At 37.1% G+C, this 27,179-nt stretch overlaps 1 protein-coding gene across 4 annotated transcripts in view; it reads left to right on the top strand.

The window, feature by feature from the left end:
• The window catches only part of WDR78 (WD repeat domain 78), an 86,588-nt gene that overhangs the window by 2,192 nt on the left and 57,217 nt on the right, over nucleotides 1-27,179 (top strand). For 3 of the 4 annotated variants that reach the window (XM_032870046.1, XM_032870044.1, XM_032870043.1), the window contains exons 2-5: nucleotides 16,241-16,418; nucleotides 23,413-23,597; nucleotides 24,936-25,048; nucleotides 26,415-26,571. In XM_032870046.1, coding sequence (XP_032725937.1) covers nucleotides 16,241-16,418; nucleotides 23,413-23,597; nucleotides 24,936-25,048; nucleotides 26,415-26,571 — 633 coding nt within the window. The remainder of the gene's footprint in view (nucleotides 1-16,240; nucleotides 16,419-23,412; nucleotides 23,598-24,935; nucleotides 25,049-26,414; nucleotides 26,572-27,179) is intronic. The other variant, XM_032870045.1, reaches the window with a different exon arrangement.

Raw genomic sequence — 27,179 nt, 5'->3', positions numbered from 1 at the left:
GAGATGGGAAGTGGTATAACCTTCATGTTTTGAGATAGCCATGTTATCCAGTTAATGCAAAACTTCACAGACTTCAATGTTTACAACCATTGATTTGACCTAATATGTTATTTCTCATCTTCCTCCTTTTAAGACTTAATGCTATTTTCAGAAAGGATCTCATAAAACATGTATTTATCAATTTTCCACTTTTTCCAATTTTACCTGTATTAGGTCTTTCCCATTAGCTTAACACTCTTCCATTGTGGTAAAAACAACCACTCTTTCTTCAATGCTTTTATCCCACTTCTCTGTCCAGTTCCTCTATTCTACTTACTTACATGTTCATTCATTTCCTTTTGATTCTTTCTTAGAGTTTTCATGTTATCTATCCAGTTTTTCCCATTAGAGTCCTTACCATATTAATCATAATTATTTTAATTCCCAATCTTGACAATTTTAAAATTTCTGCCATATCTTAGTCTGCACTAATGCTTGCTTTGTTTCTTCAGACTGTTTTTTGCCCTTTGATATGCTTTGTAATTTTTTGTTGGAAGCTGAACATGTTGCATCAGGTAATATGAACTGGTTAAGTAAACCTTTAGTGTGAGGTTTTATGTTTATCTGGTGAGGAATTAGTCTGTGTTTGCTGTAGCAGTAGGCTTATGAGGCTTCAATTTCCTTTAGTGTCCTTGTTTTTGTCTCTCTTTTTAGGTTCCCCTAGAGACTTCTTCATGGAGTCTGAGCCTTGTAGTTCTTCTCATTTCAATCTCCTGTTATTGTACAGGAGACCTGTTGGTGTGGTGGTGATATGTTGAGAGAAGAAGAAATGTTCCATAATCCTGTAATTAGTCTTTCAGTGGGCCTCTGACCCTGGGCTGTGACCTTCATAAGTGTTTCTCAGATTTTTTTCCTCAGGTGAAACAAGGAGTCTAGAGGGACTTAAAATTGTGTATTTCTCTACCCCCATGTTGGTTAGGCTCTGCCAAAATAGTTTTCCTTGAGGGTAGACCTTTGTTAAGAAAAACTAAACATTCTGGGTATATTTTACAATGGTCATGTCCTATTTCTCTGCTGGAATTATGAGGGTATTTTTTCTCTCATCTTCTTCCTGAGAGCCTGATGGGTGTCATGGTAGGCCTCTGTGAGGCTGGGCCCTTGGGAGTTTTTAATCTTTCAAATTAGTTTACACTTAGTCTCTAGCAATTAGTCAATTACCTTTTAGTTTTCCTACCATTCCCTGGTCCCAGTAAGTTGTGATTCTCTGTTCTCTCCTGCTTGTTCAAATTTCTGGCCAGTGGTTTGTATATAAATTGATCTGATGGATCTAAAAAGACCTGTTGCTTTTCAGTTTGCTAAGCCTTTTTCTTGTGATAAAAATAAGATTAGTGACTTTTGTGGTCTGTATATGTTGGCCCAGAAACGTCCATGTTCACTCTTTAACCCTTGCAGTCTGTTGTCTCTATTTCTGTATAGAAATTCAAAGGTCAATAACAAGTGACTGAAAGATTTCAAAAGTCACCACATTCAATGGGCTATCTTAACTTTTCTACCTCTGCAGCATTTGACAGTATTGATCTTCCCCTCCTTAACCCTGAACTTTACTGGTTCACTTATTACTGGTTTAAATGCCTCTTTTCTGATTTCTTTTACTATCTTGTTTCTTCCTTTAGCTCTATTACCTTCTTTTTGTGACTTTAGGTTTTTATTTTGGGACTATGTTCATTTATTTTCATCTCCGTGCAAAAATTCTCAAATCTGAATCTCCAGCTCTCACTTCTCTTCCTTGAAATTCACTTTACTCTTGCACTGTCAACTGCCACCAGACAGCTCCACCAAGATATCACTGATACCTAATATGAACATATCTACAATTTAACGTCTTACTTCTAACTTTAGTTAAAACTAAAGACTAATTTAATCATCACCTTAATTCTATGAGTACATATTATTATCAACGTTAATGTACAAATAGATTAATAGCCTGTGAGTTATTGGACGAGTTTGAGCATTTAAATTGACCTTTGAGTTTAAGCTTTCCTACTTGTTAAATATGACTATTAAGTATCTTACAAGTTATTATAAGAATTGAATTAGAAAATATAGGTGGAAGTTCTTTGAAATGTAAGATTTAAGTAGCATTGTTATTATCTGTTACCAAGTCCTATCACTTCTATATCTGCTGTGTTTTAAGGGTATTTGAGATTTGTTTTATAGACATGGAAATGACTCTTTTGAGGGAAGAAGCTTTTTTAAACACTCATGGATCCATAGAAACAGGAGGCATGGCAAGCGGCACTAGGCCACCTGGGAAAGGGCCAGTCAGGAGGTGGAATAAGCAGGAGGGAAACATGGGCAAGAACCTTTATTGTGGTTTCCCTGGGAGGAACAGACAAAGCAGAATAAGCAGGTTTAGAATTGACTCATTTGTATAATTTCAAAAGACTCTGGTCTAGGAACTATCTCTAGTTGTCTGGTTCCTGTGCAAGGGTGATTAGGGCAAGGGGATAGTGGCTCAGAAAGTGAGATCTCTGAGAGAGCTGGATAAAAGGAGTTCATTAAGGGTTTAGGCTCTGGATTGGTTGGTTTCATACGAAAGGGTGCTGGCCCGTGAGTCCCTTACTATGTGTTGGAATTGATTAGCCTTTGGAGGGCAGTCCCTCCAGGGTCAGCAAGTTCTTTGATGTCAAAGCATCAAAATGCAAAAAATAAATAAACATGCTGAACACAGGTGTTCTTGTATTTGTTTTATTTCTACATCTGCCACCCATGTTAAGCCTTGATTACTTCTCATCTTAACTATTCTGATAGCATCTAACCTATGGTCTTACTTCTAGTATGTTTCTGCATACAGCTAAATTTTTCTGAAGCATAGTTCAGATCACTTTACTCTTTCGCTTCTTTTGAGGCAAATAAAATTTTGTGCTTCCGTTATAATCATGTACATGTTTAATCTCTTATGAGACTATGAGCTCCTTAGGGCTCATATCTGATTCATATTGTATCCCTGCCAGTGTGTAGCACAGGTCCTTATGTACAGTGTTTTATAAATAACTTGAATGAATGGAAGAAATTTATTTGGTTTACATTGGAATTACTGTCATCCCACTAAAATAAGAAGGGACTAAGGCAGAAACTTTTACGAACCACACCTAATTTTCATCTGGTGATTATTTCATGGTGCGATTTCTGTATGTACAGCATGTTTTTAATGTCATTTGCCCCTGTTTTCATGGAAGTGATTATCAGGAGTTCTTTCTATAGGTATGTCTTGTATTTTTCAGTTATTGCCCTAGAAATGAAGAGACAGGAGTCAAAACAAATTAGGTCCCTGCTTTGGGAACCTCAAGATTGTACATACAGCTCTACATGACCACTTGTATGATGACTGTTTTCACGTGTAGTGGTTTTCAAAGTGGTTACCTCCTGAAACCTCAAAGTGGTTACCTTCTCTAATTTGCTTCTTTTGAAAACATGTTTTCTACTATAGTTAGAGATGTACCATAAATTTCTCATATAATTGACTGCAGGCACTTCTTTCAATTTCTTTCAAAAAGTGGTCTGTATTTTCTGATTTTCTGCTCTGTCAGACAGAGTGCTCCAAGCTGGAGCTGTAACTGTGGACATGATAAACAGTTCCTTCCCATAAAACTTAACAATACGAAGTTGTGGGGGAGTTCACTGATAATGCTATCTCATGAGATCCCAGTAACTACCTAATTGATAAATGTAACATCATTCACTAATTCATTTCTATTTGGATCCTATAGAGAGTAAAAAAGGAAGAACTGGTTTATGAGTAAATGTGGTATTCATTATGCATCTATTCAGTTTGAGATGTCCTATAGATGTTTAGCTGGAGCCACCCAGTAGGCTGGTAAAAATCTGAGTATGAAGATTGCATGTTTTGAGTTAGATATAATGATTTAGGGATTATTTATCCAACAAATATTCATTAAGCAGCTACTGTGTGTTTAGTCCTACTGTAGGCATTGGGGATACAGCCCGGAACAGCCCCAAATCCTTATCCTCATGGAACTTAAATTCTAGTTAGGGAGAGACAACTAATTCATAAGATATTTAAGTAAAAGATACATTTGGGATGTAAAGACAAGATGGCGGAGAAGTAGCAGGCTGAGACTACTTCAGGTAGCATGAGATCAGCTAGATAGCTTATCTAAAGATTGCAAACACCTACAAATCCAATGGGCGATCGAAGAGAAGAAGAAAATCAACCACTTTCTGAAAGGTAGGACTGGCGGAGAAGTGAATCCAAAGCGACGGGAAGATAGACCGCGGGGGGAGGGGCCGGCTCCCGGCAAGCGGCGGAGCAACGGAGCACAAAATCAGAACTTTTAAAAGTCTGTTCCGCTGAGGGACATCGCTCCAGAGGCTAAACCGGGGTGAAGCCCACGCCGGGTCAGCGTGGCCTCAGGTCCCACCGGGTCACAGAAGGATCAGGGGTGTCTGAGTGTCGCAGAGCTTGCAGGTATTAGAATGGGGAAGCCGGCTACAGAGACAGAGCCGAGGAGTGAGCTCACAGCTCGGGGTTACCTTGAACCAGTCGCTGGCTCAGTGAGCTCTGAGCGCGGCCGGAGGCCAGGGAGACGGGAGTAATTGGGTGCTGTTCTCTGAGGGTGCACCGAGGAGTGGGGCCCCGAGCTCTCTGCTCCTCCGGGCCGGAGACTGAGAGGCCGCCATTTTCATTCCCATCCTCCGGAACTCTACGGAAAGCGCTCAGGGAACAAAAGCTCCTGAAAGCAAACCCGAGCTGATTACTCAGCCTGACCCCTAGTAAGGGCGGTGCAATTCCTGGGGCAAAGACTCTTGAGAATCACTACAACAGGGCCCTCCCACAGAAGATCAATAAGAAATCCAGCCAGGACCAAGTTCACCTACCTAGGAGTGCAGTTTCAATACCAATGAGAGCAGCGGAATTCCAGAGGAGGAGAAAGCAATGCATGGAACTCATGGCTTTCTCCACATGATTCTTTAGTCTTGCAATTAATTTAATTTTTTTTTCTTTTTCAATTTTTTTTCTTTTTTTTTCTTCTGCTAAATTTTAACTTTTACCCTTTTCTTTTTTAACATTTTTTGACTAGTTTATCTAATATATATATATATATATATATATATTTTTTTTTCTTTTTTCTCCCCCCAAAATTTGGGATCTCTTCTGATTTGGCTAAAGCATATTTTCCTGGGGTTGTTGCCACCCTTTTAGTATTTTACTTGCTCCTTCATATACTCTTATCTGGACAAAATGACAAGGCGGAAAAATTCACCACAAAAAACAACAACAACAACAACAACAACAAGAGGCAGTACCAAAGGCTAGGGACCTAATCAATACAGACATTGGTAATATGTCAGATCTAGAGTTCAGAATGACGATTCTCAAGGTTCTAGCCGGGCTTGAAAAAGGCATGGAAGATATAAGAGAAACCCTCTCGGGAGTATAAAAGCCCTTTCTGGAGATAAAAAGAACAAAAATCTTACCTAGTTGAAATAAAAAAAGCTATTAATGAGGTGCAATAAAAAATGGAGGCTCTCACTGCTAGGATAAATGAGACAGAAGAAAGAATTAGTGATATAGAAGACCAAATGACAGAGAATAAAGAAGTTGAGCAAAAGAGGGACAAACAGCTACTGGACCACGAGGGCAGAATTCGAGAGATAAGTGACACCATAAGACGAAACAACATTAGAATAATTGGGATGCCAGAAGAAGAAGAAAGAGAGAGGGGAGCAGAAGGTATATTGGAGAGAATTATTGGAGAGAATTTCCCTAATATGGCAAAGGGAACAAGCATCAAAATCCAGGAGGTACAGAGAACCCCCTCAAAATCAATAAGAATAGGTCCACACCCCGTCACCTAATAGTAAAATTTACAAGTCTTAGTGACAAAGAGAAAATCCTGAAAGCAGTCCGGGAAAAGAAGTCTGTAACATACAATGGTAAAAATATTAGATTGGCAGCAGACTTATCCACAGAGACCTGGCAGGCCAGAAAGAGCTGGCATGATATATTCAGAGCACTAAACGAGAAAAACATGCAGCCGAGAATACTATATCCAGCTAGGCTATCATTGAAAATAGAAGGAGAGATAAAAAGCTTCCAGGACAAACAAAAACTGAAAGAATTTTCAAACACCAAACCAGCTCTACAGGAAATATTGAAAGGGGTCCTCTAAGCAAAGAGAGGGCCTAAAAGTAGTAGATCAGAAAGGAACAGAGACAATATACAGTAACAGTCACCTTACAGGCAATACAATGACACTAAATTCATATCTCTCAATAGTTATCCTGAATGTTAATGGGCTAAATGCCCCAATCAAAAGACACAGGGTTATCAGAATGGATTAAAAAAAATAACCATCTGTATGTTGCCTACAAGAAACTCATTTTAGACCCAAAGACACCTCCAGATTTAAAGTGAGGGGGTGGAAAACAATTTACCATGCTAATGGACATCAGAAGAAAGCAGGAGTGGCAATCCTTATATCAGATCAATTAGATTTTAAGCCAAAGACTATAATAAGAAATGAGGAAGGACACTATATCATACTCAAAGGATCTGTCCAATAAGAAGATCTAACAATTTTAAATATCTATGTCCCTAACATGGGAGCAGCCAACTATATAAACCAATTAATAACAAAATCAAAGAAACACATCAACAATAATACAATAATAGTAGGGGACTTTAACACTCCCCTCACTGAAATGGACAGATCATCCAAGCAAAAGATCAACAAGGAAATAAAGGCCTTAAATGACACACTGGACCAGATGGACATCACAGATATATTCAGAACATTTCATCCCAAAGCAACAGAATACACATTCTTCTCTAGTGCACATGGAACATTCTCCAGAATAGATCACATCCTTGGTCCTAAATCAGGTCTCAACTGGTATCAAAAGATTGGGATCATTCCCTGCATATTTTCAGACCACAATGCTCTAAAACTAGAACTCAAACACAAGAGGAAATTTGGAAAGAACCCAAATACATGGAGACTAAACAGCATCCTTCTAAAGAATGAATGGGTCAACCAGGAAATTAAAGAAGAATTGAAAAAATTCATGGAAACAAATGATAGTGAAAACACAACGGTTCAAAATCTGTGGGACACAACAAAGGCAGTCCTGAGAGGAAAATATATGGCGGTACAAGCCTTTCTCAAGAAACAAGAAAGGTCTCACGTACACAACCTAACCCTACACCTAAAGGAGCTGGAGATAGAACAAGAAAGAAACCCTAAACCCAGCAGGAGAAGAGAAATCATAAAGATCAGAGCAGAAATCAATGAAATAGAAACCAAAAAAACAATAGAACAAATCAATGAAACTAGGAACTGGTTCTTTGAAAGAATAAGATTGATAGACCCCTGGCCAGACTTATCAAAAAGAAAAGAGAAAGGACCCAAATAAATAAAATCATGAATAAAAGAGGAGAGATCACAACTAACGCCAAAGAAATACAGACAATTAAAAGAACATACTATGAGCAACTCTACACCAACAAATTTGACAATCTGGAAGAAATCGATGCATTCCTAGAGACATATAAAATACCACAACTGAACCAGGAAGAAATAGAAAACCTGAACAGACCCATAACCAGTAAGGAGATTGAAACAGTCATCAAAAATCTCCAAACAAACAAAAGCCCAGGGCCAGACGGCTTCCCGGGGGAATTCTACCAAACATTTAAAGAAGAACTAATTCCTATTCTCCTGAAACTGTTCCAAAAAATAGAAATGGAAGGAAAACTTCCAAACTCATTTTATGAGGCCAGCATCACCTTGATCCCCAAACCAGACAAGAATCCCATCAAAAAAGAGAACTACAGACCAATATCCTTGATGAACACAGATGTGAAAATTCTCACCAAAATACTAGCCAATAGGATTGATTCAACAGTACATTAAAAGGGTTATTCATCACGACCAAGTGGGATTTATTCCAAGGCTGCAAGGTTGGTTCAACATCCGCAAATCAATCAATGTGATAAAACACATTAATAAAAGAAAGAACAGGAACCATATGATACTCTCAATAGATGCTGAAAAAGCATTTGATAAAGGACAGCATCCCTTCCTGATCAAAACTCTTCAAAGTGTAGGGATAGAGGGCACATACCTCAATATTATCAAAGCCATCTATGAAAAACCCACTGCAAATATCATTCTCAATGGAGAAAACGGAAAGCTTTTCTGCTAAGGTCAGGAACACGGCAGGAATGTCCATTATCACCACTGCTATTCAATATGGTACTAGAAGTCCTGGCCTCAGCAATCAGACAACAAAAGGAAATTAAAGGCATCCAAATCGGCAAAGAAGAAGTCAAACTATCACTCTTCACAGATGATATGATACTATATGTGGAAAACCCAAAAGACTCCACTCCAAAACTGCTAAAACTTGTACAGGAATTCAGTAATGTGTCAGGATATAAAATCAATACACAGAAATCAGTCGCATTTCTCTACACCAACAACAAGACAGAAGAAAGAGAAATTAAGGAGTCAATCCCATTTACAATTGGACCCAAAACCATAGGATACCTAGGAATAAGCCTAACCAAAGAGGCTAAGAATCTATACTCAGAAAACTATAAAGTACTCATGAAAGAAATTAAGGGAGACACAAAGAAATGGAAAAATGTTCCATGCTCCTGGATTCGAAGAATAAATATTGTGAAAATGTCTATGCTACCTAAAGCAATCTACACATTTAATGCAATTCCTAACAAAATACCATCCATTTATTTCAAAGAAATGGAACAAATAATCCTAAAATTTATATGGAACCAGAAAGACCTCGAATAGCCAAAGGAATATTGAAAAAGAAAGCCAAAGTTGGTGGCATCACAATTCCGGACTTCAAGCTCTATTACAAAGCTGTCATCATCAAGACAGCATGGTACTGGCACAAAAACAGACACATAGATCAATGGAACAGAATAGAGAGCCCAGAAATAGACCCTCAGCTCTATGGTCAACTAATCTTTGACAAAGCAGGAAAGAATGTCCAATGAAAGACAGCCTCTTCAATAAATGGTGTTGGGAAAATTGGACAGCCACATGCAGAAAAGTGAAATTGGACCATTTCCTTACACCACACACAAAAATAGACTCAAAATGGATGAAGGACTTCAATGTGAGAAAAGAATCCATCAAAATCCTTGAGGAGAACACAGGCAGCAACCTCTTTGACCTCAGCCACAGCAACATCTTCCTAGGAACATCACCAAAGGCAAGGGAAACAAGGGCAAAAATGAACTATTGGGATTTTATCAAGATCAAAAGCTTTAGCACAGCAAAGGAAACAGTTAACAAAACCAAAAGACAACTGACAGAATGGGAGAAGATATTTGCAAACGACTTATCAGATAAAGGGCTAGTGTCCAAAATCTATAAAGAACTTAGCAAACTCAACACCCAAAGAACAAATAATCCAATCAAGAAATGGGCAGAGGACATGAACAGACATTTTTGCAAAGAAGACATGCAGATGGCCAACAGACACATGAAAAAGTACTCCACATCACTCGGGATCAGGGAAATACAAATCAAAACCACAATGAGATATTACCTCACATCAGTCAGAATGGCTAAAATTAACAAGTCCGGAAATGACAGATGCTGGCGAGGATGCGGAGAAAGGGGAACCCTCCTCCACTGTTGGTGGGAATGCAAGCTGGTGCAATCACTCTGGAAAACAGCATGGAGGTTCCTCAAAATGTTGAAAATAGAACTACCCTATGACCCAGCAATTGCACTACTGAGTATTTACCTTAAAGATACAAACATAGTGATCTGAAGGGGCACGTGCACCAGAATAGTTTATAGCAGCAATGTCTACAATAGCCAAACTATGGAAAGAACCTAGATGTCCATCAACAGATGAATGGACAAATTAGTTGTGGTATATATCCACAATGGAATACTTTGCAGCCATCAAAAGAAATGAAATCTTGCCATTTGCAACAATGTGGATGGAACTAGAGGGTATCATGCTTAGCAAAATAAGTCAATTAGAGAAAGACAACTATCATGTGATCTCCCCGATATAAGGAAGTGGAGATGCAACATGGTGGGCGGGTTAAGTGGGTGGGAGAAGAATAAATGAAAAATATGGGATTGGAAGGAAGACAAACCATAAGTGACTCTTCATCTCACAAAACAAACTGAGGGTTGCTGGGGGGAGGGGGGTTGGGAGAAGGGGGGTGGGGTTATGGACATTGGGGAGAGTATGTACTATGGTGAATGCTGTGAAGTATGTAAACCTCGCTATTCACAGACCTGTACCCCTGGGGATAAAAATTTATTATATGTTTATAAATATATATATATATATATATATATATATATATATATAATTTTTTTAAAAATATGCATTTGGTTATTTGTAAGTCCTAATGAGAAAAATAGAGCGAGGGCTTATGAAATATTTGAGAGGAGTATTTGACATTTTAGATAAGGGAGCCAGAGAAGGCCACACTAAGAAGGTGGTTTTATGTAAAGACCTGAAGAAAGGATGCCAAACATGTACATTTATTGGGAAGAAGAGCATTTCAGGCAAAGGGAAGAGCAAAGGCAAACTATGATGGAGAAATACACCTGACAATATCAAGGATTGCCAGTGTGACAAGAGCAAAATATACAAGGGAAAGAGTATTGAACATGAAGTCAAAGATCTAACAATGCGTGTAGAATTTTTAGGTCATAGTAAAGACTTAGGATTTTCCTATGAATGAGATCATAAACAAATGGAGGATTTTAAGCAGAGTAGTGTGATACGATCTAACTTACGTTTTAAAGGATCACTCTTGGCTGCCATATGAGGCAGATTTCAGGGAGTTGGGGTTAAGCATGAAGAGGTAGAAGCCTGCTGCAACAATCCAAGAGAGATAGAATAGTTATTTGTACCAGCATGGTAGCAGCAAGGTTGATAACAAAATGGTTGCATTCAGGATATATTTTGAAGTATTCTCACCCAAGCAACTGAAAGAATTGCGTTACCTTTAACAACTGGGGGAAGACTGAAAGAGGTCTTGTAAGTTTGCTGAACAAGGTAAGGGGGAAATTATCAGGAGCTCAGTTTTGGACATGCTAATTTTGAGTCAGAAATGTCAAGTAGGTAGGTATGTGGGTCTAGGGTTCAGAGGAAGGATATAGTTAGAGATATATATTTGGGAGTCATTATCATATAGATGGTATTTAAATCATGGACTCATTGGATGAGTTCACCTAGGCTCTGATACAGGAAGAAGTCCCAAGAATGAACACTGCAGAAAAAGTAAGAGGAAAACCAGGTAAGGAAAGTGTCCTACAATCAAAGTTTAAAAAAAAAAAAAAAAAGAAAAAAGAAAAAAGGAGCAGCTGGGTGAATTCTGGTGATAAATAAGATGAGAACATTGGCGATTAATATTGCAGCAATGACTGGACCTTGGTAAGAATTCTTTTGGTGGAATGATAAGGGCTAAAACTTGACTGGATCAGGTTCAAAGGAGTATATGCAAAGGGAAATTAGAAATGATAAATACAGACAGTTCTTTCGAAGGAGTTGCTATAGTTAAAGGAAAGATGAATGGATGGTAGCTGGGGCGGTAGACTAAATCAAGTGAAATTCTTTATGATAGAAGAAATAATAGCATGTTTACCTGCTAAAAGGAATAATGCAGTAGAGCAAGAAAAGCATGAAAGAATTACTAGAGCAATGTCCTTGAATAGGTAGAAAGGAATTGAATCTAGTACATGAATAGAGGAATTGACCTAAGCTGGAATCATAAGTAATTTATCCAGAATAATGAAAGAGAAATAGAGGATGTAGATATAGATATATCAGGTGCATAGTTGTGACAGTAGAAATATTTGAAATAATTTGAAATATTTAAAAGTCACTTGATTAGCTCAGTTCTCTCCTTAATCAGCTGAAAGTAAAGATGGGAGTAGATGTTGATATTCAAGAAGAAAGAAGTATGAAATAGTGACCTTAGAAGGTATAGTCAAAAGTGAGCCAAGAAAATACAGTATGATTGCTGGCACATTAAAGACTTTAAGTTAATGATCCATAATTTAAAATGAGCGTCATAGTTGGATGTTTTTTCTCCAGCTTCATTTAGCTGTACAGGTTGAATTAAAATATAGCATATTCATAGAAAATTTGAAGAATCGTAGGGTCAACAGAACAGGAGATGACTGCCATTGAAAAAAATCATCTATTACTCATAGTTTCCAAGAGGAGAGGGCAGGCAATGCCACAGCAGACTTCATGGGGAAGCACTGGGGTCAACCATCAGGCAGAAAGAAAGGGAGGAACTGTTGGCCTTTCTTTTTTGTGGTTTTGGTGGGAAAGTACAGGTCAGGAATGGCAAGCAGGCTTAAGATTGACTAGTTTAAATAATTTCAGTGGGTTCTGGAACATAGGAGCCATCCTTAATTGTCTGGTACCTGATTATAGGGTGATGAGGGAAGGTATATAGTGGGCCAGAGTGTGAGAGCCTGACAAGGGAGGCAGTTGGAGATAGACTGGTTTGCATTGGGAAATTGTGCCCCTGGGAGGGGAAAGGGTAACAAGGGAGGCAGGAAACCAAGGCACAATGACTTGAGCATATCAATTTGTCCAGAACAAGACCTATTGGGCCTAAACTTGTGTGGCAAATGGTAAAGCACCAAGATTATAGAAGATAGAAATGTGGTTAATATACAGGTATAGGCTCAAAGTAAGAAGATAACTGGAATTGATCAAAGTTTTGGTTTTGCCAGCAAATACAGTGAATTTAAAAAAGGAAGAGGAGGCTGAGAGTGTAAGGATTATAATACAGGCATACCTCATTTTATTGCACTTCTCATAGTGGCACTTTATTGATACTGTGTTTTATACAAATTGAAGGTTTGTGGCAACCCTGTGTCCAGCCAGTCTATTGGCACCATTTTTCAAGCAGCATTTGCTCACTTCATGGCTATGTTACATTTTGGTAATTCTTGCAATATTTCAAACATTTTTATTACTATATTTGTTACAGTGAACTGTGCTCAGTGATTGTGGCTCACTGAAAGCTCAGATGATGATTAGCATTTTTTAGCATTAAAGTATATTTTAATTAAGGTATGTATGTTGTGGTTTTAGACATAAGCTATTACACATTTAATAGAATATAGTATAGTGTAAACACAATTTTATATGCACCGGGAAACCAAAACATTTATTTAACTCACCTTATTGTGATATTTGCTTTATTGTGGTAGCCGAGAACTGAACTTGGAATATCTCCAAGGTATGCCTAATTAACTATTATATTTATTAACCTTATGTGCAGGAGAAAAGAGATTGCATGAGAGGGGTGGGTGAAGCAGTAAACATGATAGACTCAAGGGTTTGAAGGTGATAATGGAGTTGAAGGGAATTGAATATAGTTGTTTGAAATTGGTATTAAGAGGGTGTAGGGGCACCTGGGTGGCTCAATCAGTTAAGCATCCAACTCTTGATTTTGGCTGGGGTCATGATCTTAGGGTTATAAGATTGAGCCCTGCCTCAGCTCTGTGCTGATCATGGAGCCTGCTTAAGATTCTCCCTCTCCCTCTCCCTTCCCTTCCTCCCTCTCCGCAGGAGCTTGCATGCATTCTCTCTCTCTCTCTCACTCTCTCTCTCTTATGTATGTGAGAAAGGTTCAAGTTGCCAAGAAGCCATAGCATTAGAAGGATTACTTTCATGGATATTGAAATACTCAGGAATTATGCCAGTAGTATTCAAGACAGAGAGAGAGTGTTGGTAACTAAGGATATAAAATCTAATAGGGAATGGGAGAAAGGAGGTGGTGGTGATTATGGTAGACTGCCATAAGAAAGTGGAATATAAGTGGTCATTGAAACCATGAGTTCTTTTACATTTACTCAGGGATAGTGTGTGCTGTGTGTGTGGAGAGAGAGAGAGAGAACAAACCAATAACTGAGGTTTGAGCCTAAGTGTAATCTTCAAAAGAGGAAACTAATAAAGGAAAAATAGAATGGGAAGACTAGCTTTTTTAAGGATAGGAGGGCAAAAGGTCAAGGAGACAGAAAATACAAATTGAAGGTAATGGTAAGAGAGTGACTCAATTGATGAATTGTGGATTCTAGATTAAAGAGAGAAAACTAAAAGGTACTAATTAGTAGAAAATGGAAGGATCAGGTGGCTAGAGGTCCCAAGGAGGTTGAAGAATAAGAGATAGTGGTGTCACAGAAGAGGGAAGGGTCAACTGTCAGATGCTACAAAGATAAATACTGAAAAGAGTCCCTCAGATTTGACAAGTTGAAGGTCTAGGTGATTTTAAGGAAAGTTGTCTCTCTGCAGCAGAGGAGAGGTGGAACTAGACTGTTGTGAATTATGGAGCAAAAAAAGGTAGTAGTAGTATTGACTAAAGAGTTAGACTATGAAAGGAAGGGTAGATAAAGTAACACACAGAGGAAGACCTAACTAAAGGAAGGATTTTTAAGTTGAAGGGATGACTGGAGCATAATTATATGCTCGAGGAAGTAATCTATAGCAGATAGGAAATTATTGATGGAAAAAAGTCCCTAAGAAAGTAGTACTGGACAAGTTTCAGAGCAGAAGTAGAAAGATTAGCCTTAGTTAGCAATGGCAACTCTTTTACTGAAAGAAGAAAGAAAGATAAATTTAGATGAGTTTATAGGATTTTGATGTAGATTTTAGATGAGTTTATAGAAAAATGTAATGACAACGGAGAAGTAATTTAAGGAATTTTTACCTGATCTTATTTTCTTAGAGATGTCGAAGATAAAGTCATTTAGACATTGTAGGAAGGAGGAGAGAGTAAAATACTTTCAAGGAATATAAATTTGAAATGCCACATGAATGGAATTCATTTATTTAAAAAATGCTTTTTTAGTGACCACACTATACTGGGTACTGTTGTGGGTTCTAGGAATATAGCAATTAACAAGACAAATTTCTTTTTTTTTTTTATGATTTTATTTATTTATTTGACAGATAAAGATCACAAGTAGGCAGAGAGGTAGGCAGAGAGAGAGAGGAGGAAGCAGGCTCTCTGCTGAGCAGAGAGCCCGATGCATGGCTCGATCCCAGGACCCTGGAATCATGACCTGAGCTGAAGGCAGAGGCTTTAACCCACTGAGACACCCAGGTGCCCAACAAGACAGATTTCTTGCCCTGAAGATGCTTATATTCTAGTAAAGGAGTGATCAACAGGAAAAAGCATCCAGTTGTAATAAATGCTATGAAGAAAAATAAAATATGAAAAGTGGATTGATGGTTGTCATTTAAAAATATTTCATTCTTGTCTGATCTTTTGTGATTTGAAAAGTAAAAGTATCATTTAAAATGTTTTCTTTGGGGGTCTGGGGCGCCTAGCTGGCTCAGTCAGTAGAGCACATGATTCTTAATCTCAGAGTCATGAGGTTAAGCCCCAAGTTAGGTATAGAGCCTACTTAAAATAAAAATCAAAAATTAATAAAAAAAAAAAATGTTTGCTTTGGAAACAGATTTCCTTTTTATAATCTGAAGGAATATCATCCTTTTTTTAATAGAAATCCATAATACAATCAGAGTACTAGAACTCTGTTAAGGAATGATAAGGTAGGTTTTTGTGTTAAGGAATTTGTAGAGTATGCAAAAGTAAAATAATATTTTTATCCTCCAGTATGCAAACATTTTGATTTTATCTTCTCTTCTTACTAAAAATTATTATGCAATTGTTTAGACAGGAGCACAATATTCTTTCCAGGTTTTATTACTCATGCTTCATTCTGCCTATGTAGCTATACTGTATGCTGACTTATGCTTACTATGTGCCAGGGACTTCCTAACCATAATGCACAAATTAATCCATTTAATCCTCATAATAATCCATGAATAAGGCATTATTTAATATCCCCATCTTACAAATAAGGAAACTAAGACCCAGAGAAATCCGTTTAGACTTTGGATTGGACTGCCTGACTTCAAATTTCAACTCTAGGAGGAATATTTCCCTCTTATGCCTCTGTGATTTTATATAAAATGATATTTATAGCAGCCTCTTAAAGGTTGTGAGACAAAAGTGACATAATGCAGGTAAACATTCTAGAACTCTGCTTACACAGGATGAACTCTCGAGTAACTATTATTATTTCTTGTTTATATGTTCAGATTGTTTCCATGTTTCTAAATGAAAGTCTGCTTTTTTCTTGTTGGTTAGTTTTCCTTCAGTCATGGATCCTTTGTATTATGTTTTCTTTTCCTGATAAAGGAGCGTTGGCCCACAGCCAAAGAAATCTATTAGCTTTACTAACACAGTAAAAGGAGGGCAAACAAAAGGATATCTTGGTGCAAACCAAAGCAGAATGGCGATGTCAAAAACCTTGATGGTTCTACCTGAGATAAAAACAGAAAAAATGAATATGCCCACCGTAAGGACACCCATACAGGTAATATTCTTTTTTTTTTTTTTTAAGATTTTATTTATTTATTTGACAGGCAGAGATCACAAGTAGTCAGAGAGGCAGGCAGAGATAGAGGAAGGGAAGCAGGCTCCCCGCTGAGCAGAGAGCCCAATGTGGGACTCGATCCCAGGGCCCTGGGACCATGACCTGAGCTGAAGGCGGAGGTTTTAACCCACTAAGCCACCCAGGTGCCCCAGGTAATATTCTTTAGAATTCTGAGTTTATTTGAAAATGGCACCATAAAGAACTCAACTGAAATGTTAAAGGTGGAAAATATGCTGCTTTGAAATAACCAACTCACTTCTAATATCGATATATTGATTTTGTTAGAGTCTTCACCACATAACATATCTTACAGCATAATATTTGCTGTTGGCTCCTATAATTCATTACTAATAATGAGAACATTAGAGTGGAGTGAGGAAAGTCTGCTCATGACCTTAAGAACTGGTAGTAATAATAGCTAACCTAGCTATAATATAGATAGTAAGGCTAACATCCATTGTCTTTTGCAATATACTCTAGAAAATATGGTAAAATAAATTGTCACAAAATTAGTTATCTCATTAGAAAACTAAGAATTGAATTTTTAAAACCTTTACTCATAATATATATACAGACAAGTATGTAATATATAAATCTGAATGGGCTAGGCAATGATACTTCTAGATATGACACAAAAAAACACAGTCCATTAAAGATAAAATTGGTAAATCAGACTCCATCAAAATGAAAGCTGCTTCTGGTCTTTGAAAGACATTGCTAAAAGAATGAAAAAAGAAGTCATACAGTGGGGAAGATTATTTATAAAGCATATATCTGATAAAGTACTTGTATCCAAAATATATAAATAATTCTCAAAACAATACTAAAACAACCTAATTTTTAAAACAAGCAAAACATTTTTTAAAGATTTGTTTTCATTTACTAGAGAAAGAGTGAGAGAGAGAGTGAGCACAGAGGGAGAAGCACACTCCCTGCTGAGGAGAGTCACCCCTTCTCCCCGCCCCAACTCGAGTCTGAATCCCAGGACCCTGAGATCATGGCCTGAGCTGAAGGCACTTAACAACTGAGCCACCCAGACACCCCATGAGCAAAACATTTGAACAAATACTTCAACAAAGTACTTATACAGATAGCAAATGAGCACATGATCAGCATTAGTCATTGGGGAAATGCAAAATGAAGCCGAGATACTGCTGAACACCTATTAGAATGGCTAAAATTAATAAGACTGATCATCCCAAATGTGGGCAAGTACGTGGAGGAATCAGAATTTTCATACACTGCTGGCAGGAATGGAAAATGAAAAACCATTTGGCAGTTTATTCAGTGTTAAATATATATCTACTATACCATCCAGCCATTCCACTTCTAGGTATCTACTGAAGAGAAAATAAAGTGGGGTGCCTGGGTGGCTCAGTCAGTTAAGCGTCTACCTTTGGCTCAGTTCATGATCCTGGGGTCCTGGGATTGAGTCCCGTGTCAGGTTCTCTGCTCAGTGGGGAGGCTGCTTTTCCCTCTGCCTCCTGCTCCCCCTTCTTGTACTCCCTCTCTCCATCTCTGGGAAATAAATAAAATCTTTAAAAAATAATAATAAAAGAGAAAAGAAAGTATATGTTTATATAAAAACTAGTACACAAATGTTTATAGCATCTTTGTTTATAAGAGCCAAAAAATGAAAACCAGCTAATATAATTTTAATAAATGAATGCTGTATATTTGCAAACATATTACATGTACCATTATCTCAGGCAACTATAACAAAGTACTTTTTGACTGGATGGTTTATAAACAAATTTACTTCTCAGAGTTCTGGGACTGGAAGCCCAAGATTAGAATGCCAACATGGTTGGGTTCTGGTGAGGACCCTTTTCCAGGTTGCAGATTGCTAAATTCTCAGTGTATCCTGAATGTATTCCCAATGTATCACATGGTGGAAAGACATTTAGCTAACTCTCTGGCCTCTTCTCAGAAGGGTTCTCACTAACTCCATTCATGAGATCTCCACCTTCACGACCTAATTACTTTTCAAAAGTTCTACCGTCCAGTACCATCACATTGGAATTAGGGAGCCAACATGAATTTTGGGTGTACAAAACATCCAGACCATAACAATCATATAGTGTATGCATTTTATGTATTATGTGTATGTTATGCATACATACAACACAAACATATTGTATGGTATTACAATATGTAGAAGGGATAGTGAATGCATCATGACCAACTGCAGATAATGCATGCAAGTTTGTTCCAACATTTAAAAATCAATAGTATTTGCCATATTAATAAACTGGGAGGGAAGAATCTATGGGATCATAAGAACAGATAAAGAAAAAGCATTTGAAAAAATTTAATATCCATTCATTATTTAAAAAAAATTTTTTTAACATTTAGCTAATCTGAAAAAGGATTTTCTCTGGCATTCTGAAAAAACTACAACTAACGTCAAACTCAGTGATGAAAGACCGAAAGCTTTTCCCCTCAAATCAGAAACAACACAAGGATGCCCACTTTTGCTACTTCTCAGCATAGTAGTGGGTGTCCTAGCCAGAGCAATTAGTGAAGAAGAAGAAATAAAACCTGTCCAAAATAGAAAGGAAAACATAAATCTCAGTTTGCAGATGACATGATCTTATATGTAGAAAACTCCCAAAGATGCCACATTTAAAAACAAAAACAAAAACTGAGAACTAGTAAGTTCAGCAAAGTTGTAATATAGAAAGTTAACACACAAAAATCAGTTGTGTTTCTATACCTAGCAATAAACAATCCAAAAAGAAAATTAAGAAAAAAGATTTCCACTTACAATAGTATCAAAAAGAATAAAATACTTAGGAATAAACTTAACTAAGGAAGTCAAAGACTTGTACACTGATAACTACAAATATTGCTGAGAGAAATGAAAGAAAACAATAATAAATGGGAAAACATCCATTGTTTATACATTAGAATATTTCTTTTAAAAGATTTCAGTTATTTATTTGACAGAGAGAGAGATCACAAGTAGGCAGAGAGGCAGGCAGAGAGAGAGGGGGAAGCAGGCTCCCTGCTGAGCAGAGAGCCCAATGCAGGGCTTGATCCCAGGACCCTGAGATCATGACCTGAGCGGAAGGCAGAGGCTTAATGCACTGAGCCACCCAGGCATCCCTACATTAGAATATTTCTTCAGATACTATTAGTACCCAAAACAAGATACAGAGTCAATGCAATCCATATCAAAATCCCAATAACATTTTTTGTGGAAATAAAATCTGTCCTAAAATTCATATGGAATATTAAGAGACCCCAAATAGTCGAAACAGTCTTGGAAAAGAATCACAAAGTGGAAGGTCTCACACGTCCTGATTTCAAAACTTACTATGAAGCTGTGCTAATTAATACAGTGCACGACTAGCATAAAGACAGATATTTGGATCAATGGAATAGGATAGAGGGCCCAGAAATAACCCCTTACAATTTCAAATGATTTTTTTTTTAAAGATTTTATTTATTTATTTGGTAGACAGAGATCACAAGTAGACAGAGAGGCAGGCAGAGAGAGAGAGAGAGGAGGAAGCAGGCTCCCTGCTAAGCAGAGAGCCCAATGCGGGGCTTGATCCCAGGACCCCAGGATCATGACCTGAGCCGAAGGCAGAGGCTTTAACCCACTGAGCCACCCAGGCGCCCCTCATTAAAATCATTAAAATCATAAAAATCATTAAAAAATGATTTTTAACAAAGATGTTAATTCTATGCAATGGAGAAAGGACAGTCTTTTCAACAAAGGTGTTGGAAAAATTGGATATCTACATGCAAAAGAATTATGTAGGATGCTTATATAAAAAAATAACTCCAAATGTATCACGTTCTTACAGCTAGAACTATAAAACTCCTAGAAAAGGGGTGCCTGGTTGGCTCAGTTGGTTAAGTATCCAACTCTTGGTTTTGGCTCAAGTCACGATCTCAGGGTCCAGGGGTAGAGCCCCAAGTCTGGCTCCATGCTTAGCTCAGACTGTTTATCCCTCTCCCTCCCCGCTGCCCCCCCTTTTTAAAATCGTGTTATGTTAGTCACCGTTACAGTACATCATTAGTTTTTGATGTAGTGTTCCATGATTCATTGTTTGCATATAACACCCAGTGCTCCATACAATCCCTGCCCTCCTTAATACCCATCACCAGGCTCACTCATCCCCCCACCTTCTCCCTTCTAAATCCCTCAGTTTATTTCCCAGCATAGAACTAAAGAGACCATGATTAAAGAAGTAAAAAGATGTATGATAACTGTCACACCCAATTCAGAAAACATCAATAAAGAGGCTCAACATCACTGATCATCAGGGAAATGCAAATCAAGCTACAATGAGATACTACCTCACCCGGTCAGAATGGCTAAAATCAACAATATAAGGAACAACTATTGTTGGCAAGTATGTGGAGAAAGGGGAACCCTCTTGTGCTGTTGGAAATGCAAACTGGTGCAACAACTCTGGAAAACAATATGGACCTTCCCCAAAAGGTTAAAAATAGACCTACCCTATAATCCAGCAATTGCACTACTAGGTATTTACCCAAAGAATAGAAAAATACCAAGTAGAAGAGATACATGCACCCCAGCGTTTATAGCAGCATTATCTACAATAGCTAAATTATGGAGACAGCCCAAGTGTCCATTGACTGAAGAATGGATAAAGAAGATGTGGTGTATATATGTATACAATGGAGTATTACTCAGCCATACGAATAGTGAAATCTAGTCATTTGCAACAACATGGTTAGAGCTACAGAGTATTATGCTAAGTGAAATAGGTCAGTCAGTGAAAGACAAATACCATATGATTTCACTCATATTTGGAATTTAAGAAACAAAATAAATGAATAAATGAGGGGGAAGAAAAGAGAGAGGCCACCCAAGAAACAGACTCTGAACTATAGAGAACAAACTGATGGTTACCAGGGGGAGATCAGTGGGGTGATAGGTTAAATAGGTAATGGGGATTAAGTAGTGTACTGGTAAATGAGCACCAGGTATTACTTCGAAGTATTGAATCACTATACTGTACACCTGAAGCTAATGTTACAATGTATGTTAACTAACTAGAATTTAAATAAAAACTTGAAAAAAATACTACATTGCATATTTGAAAATTCCTGAGAAAATTGATTTTAAAAGTTCTCATCATGGGTCGCCTGGGTAGCACAGTTGCTTGGGCATCCGACTCTTGGTTTTGGCTCAGATCTTGGTGTCAAGGTCCTGGGATCAGGCGCACATCAGGCTCCCCACTCAGTATAGAGTTTACTTAGGATTCTCTTCTCCCTTTGCCCCTCCCCGAATGCTCTCTGTCTCTAAAACAAATGAATAAAATCTTAAAAAAGATTTTAATAAGATCATAACAAAAAATAATTTTGTTTAACTATGTGAGGTGATGGATTTTAATTTATTTTGGTTAAAGATTTGTTATTTATTTTAGAGAGAGAGCAAGTGAGTGGGAGAGGGGCAAAGAGAGAAACTCCCCAAGTAGACTCCCTGCTGGGCATGGAGCCCTGTATGGGGCTCAGTCTCATAACTCATGAGATCATGACATGAACCAAAACCAAGAGTTGGATGTTTAACCGACTGAGCCACCCAGGTGCCCCTGAGGTGATGGATTTTATATAAATTTATTATTGTAATCATTTTGTAATATACACATATGTCAAATTATTATGTTGTACACCTAAAATGGATACTTATGTGTCAGTTATATCTCAATTAAAATTAAAATGAAGTTTCTGGGTTGCACCAAAAAAAATTATAAAAAAGAACCAAATGGAAATTCTGGCTTTGAAAAGCACAGTAATCAAAACTTTAAACATTCACTAGAGAAGCTAAATAATAGATTTTAATTGACAGAAGGAAGAATTAGCCAACTTGAGAATAGGTCTATAGAGATTACATAAGCCAAAAACATAGTGGAAAAAAAGAATGAAGAAAATGAATAGAGGCTCAGAAAGGTTGATACCAACCAAAAGCAACAGAATACAGATTCTTCTCAAATACACATGGAACATTTTCCAGGATAGCACATATGTTAGGCCACAAAATGTGTCTTAATTAATTGAAGAGAATTGAAACCATATCAAGCATCTTTTCCAGCCACAGTGTTAGGGAACTAGACATTAATAACAGAAAGAAAACTGGAAAGCTCAAAAATAATGTGGCGATTAAACAATATGCTACTGAGTAACTAATGGGTCAAAGAAGAAATCAAAAGAGAAAAAAATACCTTGAGACAGAATTATCATATGGTTTCTCTTATTTGTGGAGCATAAGGAATAACACAGAGGATATGGGGAGATGGAGAGGAGAAGGGAGTTGGGGGAAATTGGAGGGGGAGACAAACCATGAGAGACTGTGGACTCTGAAAAACAATCTGAGGGTTTTGGGGGGGGGTGGGGTTTGGGTGAGTCTGGTGGGTATTATGGAAGGAATGTATTGCATGGAGCACAGGGTGTGGTGCATAAACAATGAATTCTGAAACACTGAAAAGAAATTTAAAAAATAAATTAAATTTTAAAAAAAGAAAATAAATGTACCAAAATTTGTGGGATGCAGCATAAACAATTCTAAAGGGGAAGTTCTTAGAGATAAATACTTACCTCAAGAAACAAAGAGTCTCAAACAACTTAATTTTGTACCTCAAAGGACTAGAAAAAGAAAATGAAGCCCAAAGTTAGTGGAAGGAAAGAAATAACAGATTAGAACAGAAACAAATGAAATAGGGACAGAAAAGATAATAGGGAAGACCAGTAAAACTAAAAGAACCAAAATTGACAAATCTTTAACTATATTCACCAAGAAAAGAAGAAGAAGGAATTCAAATAAAATTAGGTTCAAATAAATAAAATCAGAAATGAAAGAAATGTTATAACTAATATAATTTTCTAGGACCTATTATTCAGAAACATCCCCACCCCTTTTTTAACTTATTTCATTTTAAATAACCACTTTCCACAGGTAATTAATGCACTTGGAGTTGATGTTACTCCCCGACCTCTTTACCAACAAGACCCACATATGGCAACAGCAAAGCCAAATAAACTATTTACATCACAAGAAGGATCATATGGATCAGAATATATATCCTCCTATAGCCTGTATCAGAATACAATAAATCCTAGTATGTTAGGGCAGTTTACAAGGTAGGGTATACTATTCTTTTGTTCTTTTTTATATCATATGTACTGTCTTTTTATTTCAGTTGCATATATGTAACTTAGAAGTCAGTTGTCTTCAGACTCCCAACTCCACTCTACATTAGTGTGCCATCTTGGTGTTCCCCTCATGTTTTACTTAGATGTAGAGCTTTGCATGACTTAAGAGTTCCCTGATACACCAAAACCTTTGTGAGCGATATATGTAGATTTTACTCAAGATTTCCTGAGGAACCAAAAGGTGGGGCTAGCATCACATACCCACAGACATACTTCTTCAGTTTCTTCTCTGTTGCAATTGATGGGAAGAAGTAGCTTTCCTTTTCTGTGGCCCCCAACTCCATTCTTCCCTGCAAATCCCTCTTCTCCTAGGGTTTGATTTCTCTTCTGTTTCATCATTTTTTTTTTAAATGAAATGTTACGCATGTATTATGTAGACACATTACTGAAATTTTTCGAATGCTTACAGTGGAGAAGTTCAGAGTCTTCGCAATAATAAAACATGATGTCCTAAAATAATCTAAATCTAAAGATTATGGGGAAATATTTGAATGTGTAATTTTCAATCTGACAAATTAAAAGTTCCAGATGTTAACTAAGCACAAAATTTAAGAGAAAATATGCTGTTCGAGAGTCTGCCTCCAGATTTACACAGAGTAGTCATAGCAGTGCTCCACACAACAAATAATATTCCTGTAAACTGAACCTCTCCTTTTGGAGGACAGTTGGACTTATAAATAGAAAAGGAAAAAAAGGTATATAATATCATGAAGTAATACTAAGTTCATTGTTCAAGGAAATTGTTTTTGTATTCTTTTGTTTGTTGATTTCCCAACCAGTATATAGATTTTCTTTTAATTAAATCTTGAGAGGACCTTTATAAAATTGAAAAAATCACATTTAAGATGGAATTTGAATGATGAGCAGAAAATTGGTGAAAAATGAAAGGAGGTTCTAGGCTGAGACTCTAAAATAGGAGAGCACCACAAGATTGAGGAAAAGTGGGGCAGGGGAAGAGTGATAATGGAGATGGAGAGACTGGATAGGTAGACTGTATTTTAGCTTTTTATTCTAAATATATTGGGAATCCATCAAAGGACTTTGGACATCGGTTTGACATGTTTTCTCTCTAAAATATATTTATAATGACTTTTTACTTAAGGAGCACTACAAACCAACTCTGTTTCAAGAAGTAGTCTGTTTTTATCAGCGTTTCTTACATGATGATATTATATTTGATTTCTCACTATGATAATGTTTTTATTTATATATTTAATTACCCATAAGAATACCTAAATAAATGAGTAATGTTTTTCATTATTAAAGGTCAGTTTTAGGAAGTAGTACAGTTTCTAAATCAAGTTTATCTACTACTGACTCAATAGCAGAAGACCTCGAAGAACCATCCTACAGACGGGAAAAACTGACTAGTTTTACAGGTAATGAAAATAATGTCATTTGTTTCAGTAACACCCCATTATTTCCTTAGCAAATATGCTTATGATTTGTCAGGTACTTGAGATAAAAGAACTATGATAATGATGCCCAAAGGCTGGACTGAGGAGTAGCTACATGAAAATTACCAAGGTAGCGTTCAAGTTTCCAGGGTGACTCACTGGCACCACCCAGCCTTAGGAGTGCTTTTAACTCAGGAGGCAAGTCCTTCTGATACATTGTGATCAGTGTCCTAATAGGACATATGCCAATGTAATGGGAGCACTTTGAATGTGAAGATTAACATCTTGAAGGTGGGGAAAGAAAAAGAATTCATAGAGAACATTATAGACTTTTGAATTGGGTTTTTAAAGGTGATTGGTAATTTGTCAGGAGAACAAATAGGAGTTGCTCCTTCCGGGCAGAGCATAAAACATGAGATAAACGGTTATGAAAATGAAGATATAAGAATGACAAAATAATGGCTGATCAAAAGTGCTGGAAGAAATAGGTACCTACCTAAAGAACATTTGCCTCGGAGTGCAGTAAGGGTGTCTCTTTCCTCTGAGATGATAATGAAGGGTTGATGAAAGTATTCATAAGGTTGGGAAAGTGCTTGAGAGAGTCTTTGGTGTTAAGATATGTAATAACAATGCTCTGACAACAAGTAAGAGAATACCCAACTACATTAGCTTAAACTATCACCTATTTTTCTCACATTAAAAGAACTTGAAAGGTCAATACTTTTGAATTTGATTTTGTGTCTTGACTGTCAGACTTTTGATTGGCAGCTCTGCTAATTCTCTTTCCTTAAAACTTTTCTTTTCACTTCTTGCTTTTTGCTTTTTGCTCCATGGTCTCAAAATATCTGCCCCAGCTGTGGGTATTATATCCACATTCGAGGCAGAAAGAGGGAGAAAGGCGGTAGCTTCAGTCATGTCACCCTTATTTATCAGGAAAGTAAAAGTTTCCCCAGGAGCCGCCTTCTTTCCTATATATTTCCACTGTTCTCTCATTGATCAGAGCTCTGTCACATGGTCACCTCTAGCTTCAAGAGAGGCTAAGAAAGCTAAACACTTGATTTTCTTCATGGAAAGAGCAAGGGAAGGAAGAAAGCCTTAGCAATGAAAACTTAGGCAATCCGCAGTGTCTGCAGCAGCAGGGAAGATCATCCTCTCAGAGGGAGACTGGAGGATATGATTGTTATCATAATCTCTCCCAGCGTCAGAGGGATTGAATACATCTCACAACATGGTCTGTTCTTTGACCACATAAAGCCACCTCCAATGCATGACCCATCATGATACTTTGGTAAAATGAAAATTAAAAATAGCAATTAGTAAATGATTTTTATTAAGTCATGTATTTTAGATTTACGAGTTGTGAGGGCAACACCTGAAAAAATTGTAACAAAAGAAGACCTACAGAAGACTATAGAGATAATACTCACAGAGACAGAAACACTGAGGTTTTTTAACCTACCAACAGTCATGGTTTCTGTGGAATCTGAAGAAGCTGTGAAGGTCATGTACGTATGGCTCAATTGTCTATTTGCTTCTGTAATTTAAGTGCTAAGTCAGAGGTTCTTATCCTTGTTTCTGTTTTTGGGGATTCCTGGATAAATAGTGGTGGCATATGTGCTTGGTGAAATTATATATAAAGTTATTTATGTGCCCTATGAAGTGATATGTAAAGTATTTATGTTGTATGTACTTCTTTTCTGGAGGAAGAACCCATAGCTTTACCTTGTTCTTCAAAAAGTAGGTAAACTACTAAATCAAATAATAAAAGAAATAAAAGAAGCTTCCAAGTTTCAATATATATTTTGATGATTTTTTCTTTTATGCTTGTATAAATTATGTCCAGTTTAAAAAGAAAGGACTGACATTTTTATATTGAAAACTTAAGAAGGAAAATATGTAATGGGAAAATAACTGAATTTACTGTATTAGAGCAGATTTTCCATTTCTCCTTATTAATTAATTTAAATAGGTCTTTAGTTTTTGCCTTGTGTATTTTGAAATTTTGTTGTTAAATACATACACATGAAGGATTGTTACGCATTTTTTTGGGGAATTGACCTTTTTATCATTATGTAATGCCCCTCTTTTCTCTGGTAATTTGCTTTGCTCTGAA

This window comes from Lontra canadensis, unplaced genomic scaffold, assembly GCF_010015895.1.
Source record: "Lontra canadensis isolate GAN:19392208 unplaced genomic scaffold, GSC_riverotter_1.0 scaffold40, whole genome shotgun sequence".
Taxonomy (NCBI): Eukaryota; Metazoa; Chordata; class Mammalia; order Carnivora; family Mustelidae; genus Lontra; species Lontra canadensis.
Note: the sequence above shows the minus strand (reverse complement) of the source record. Positions and strands in the feature narration are given on the sequence as shown.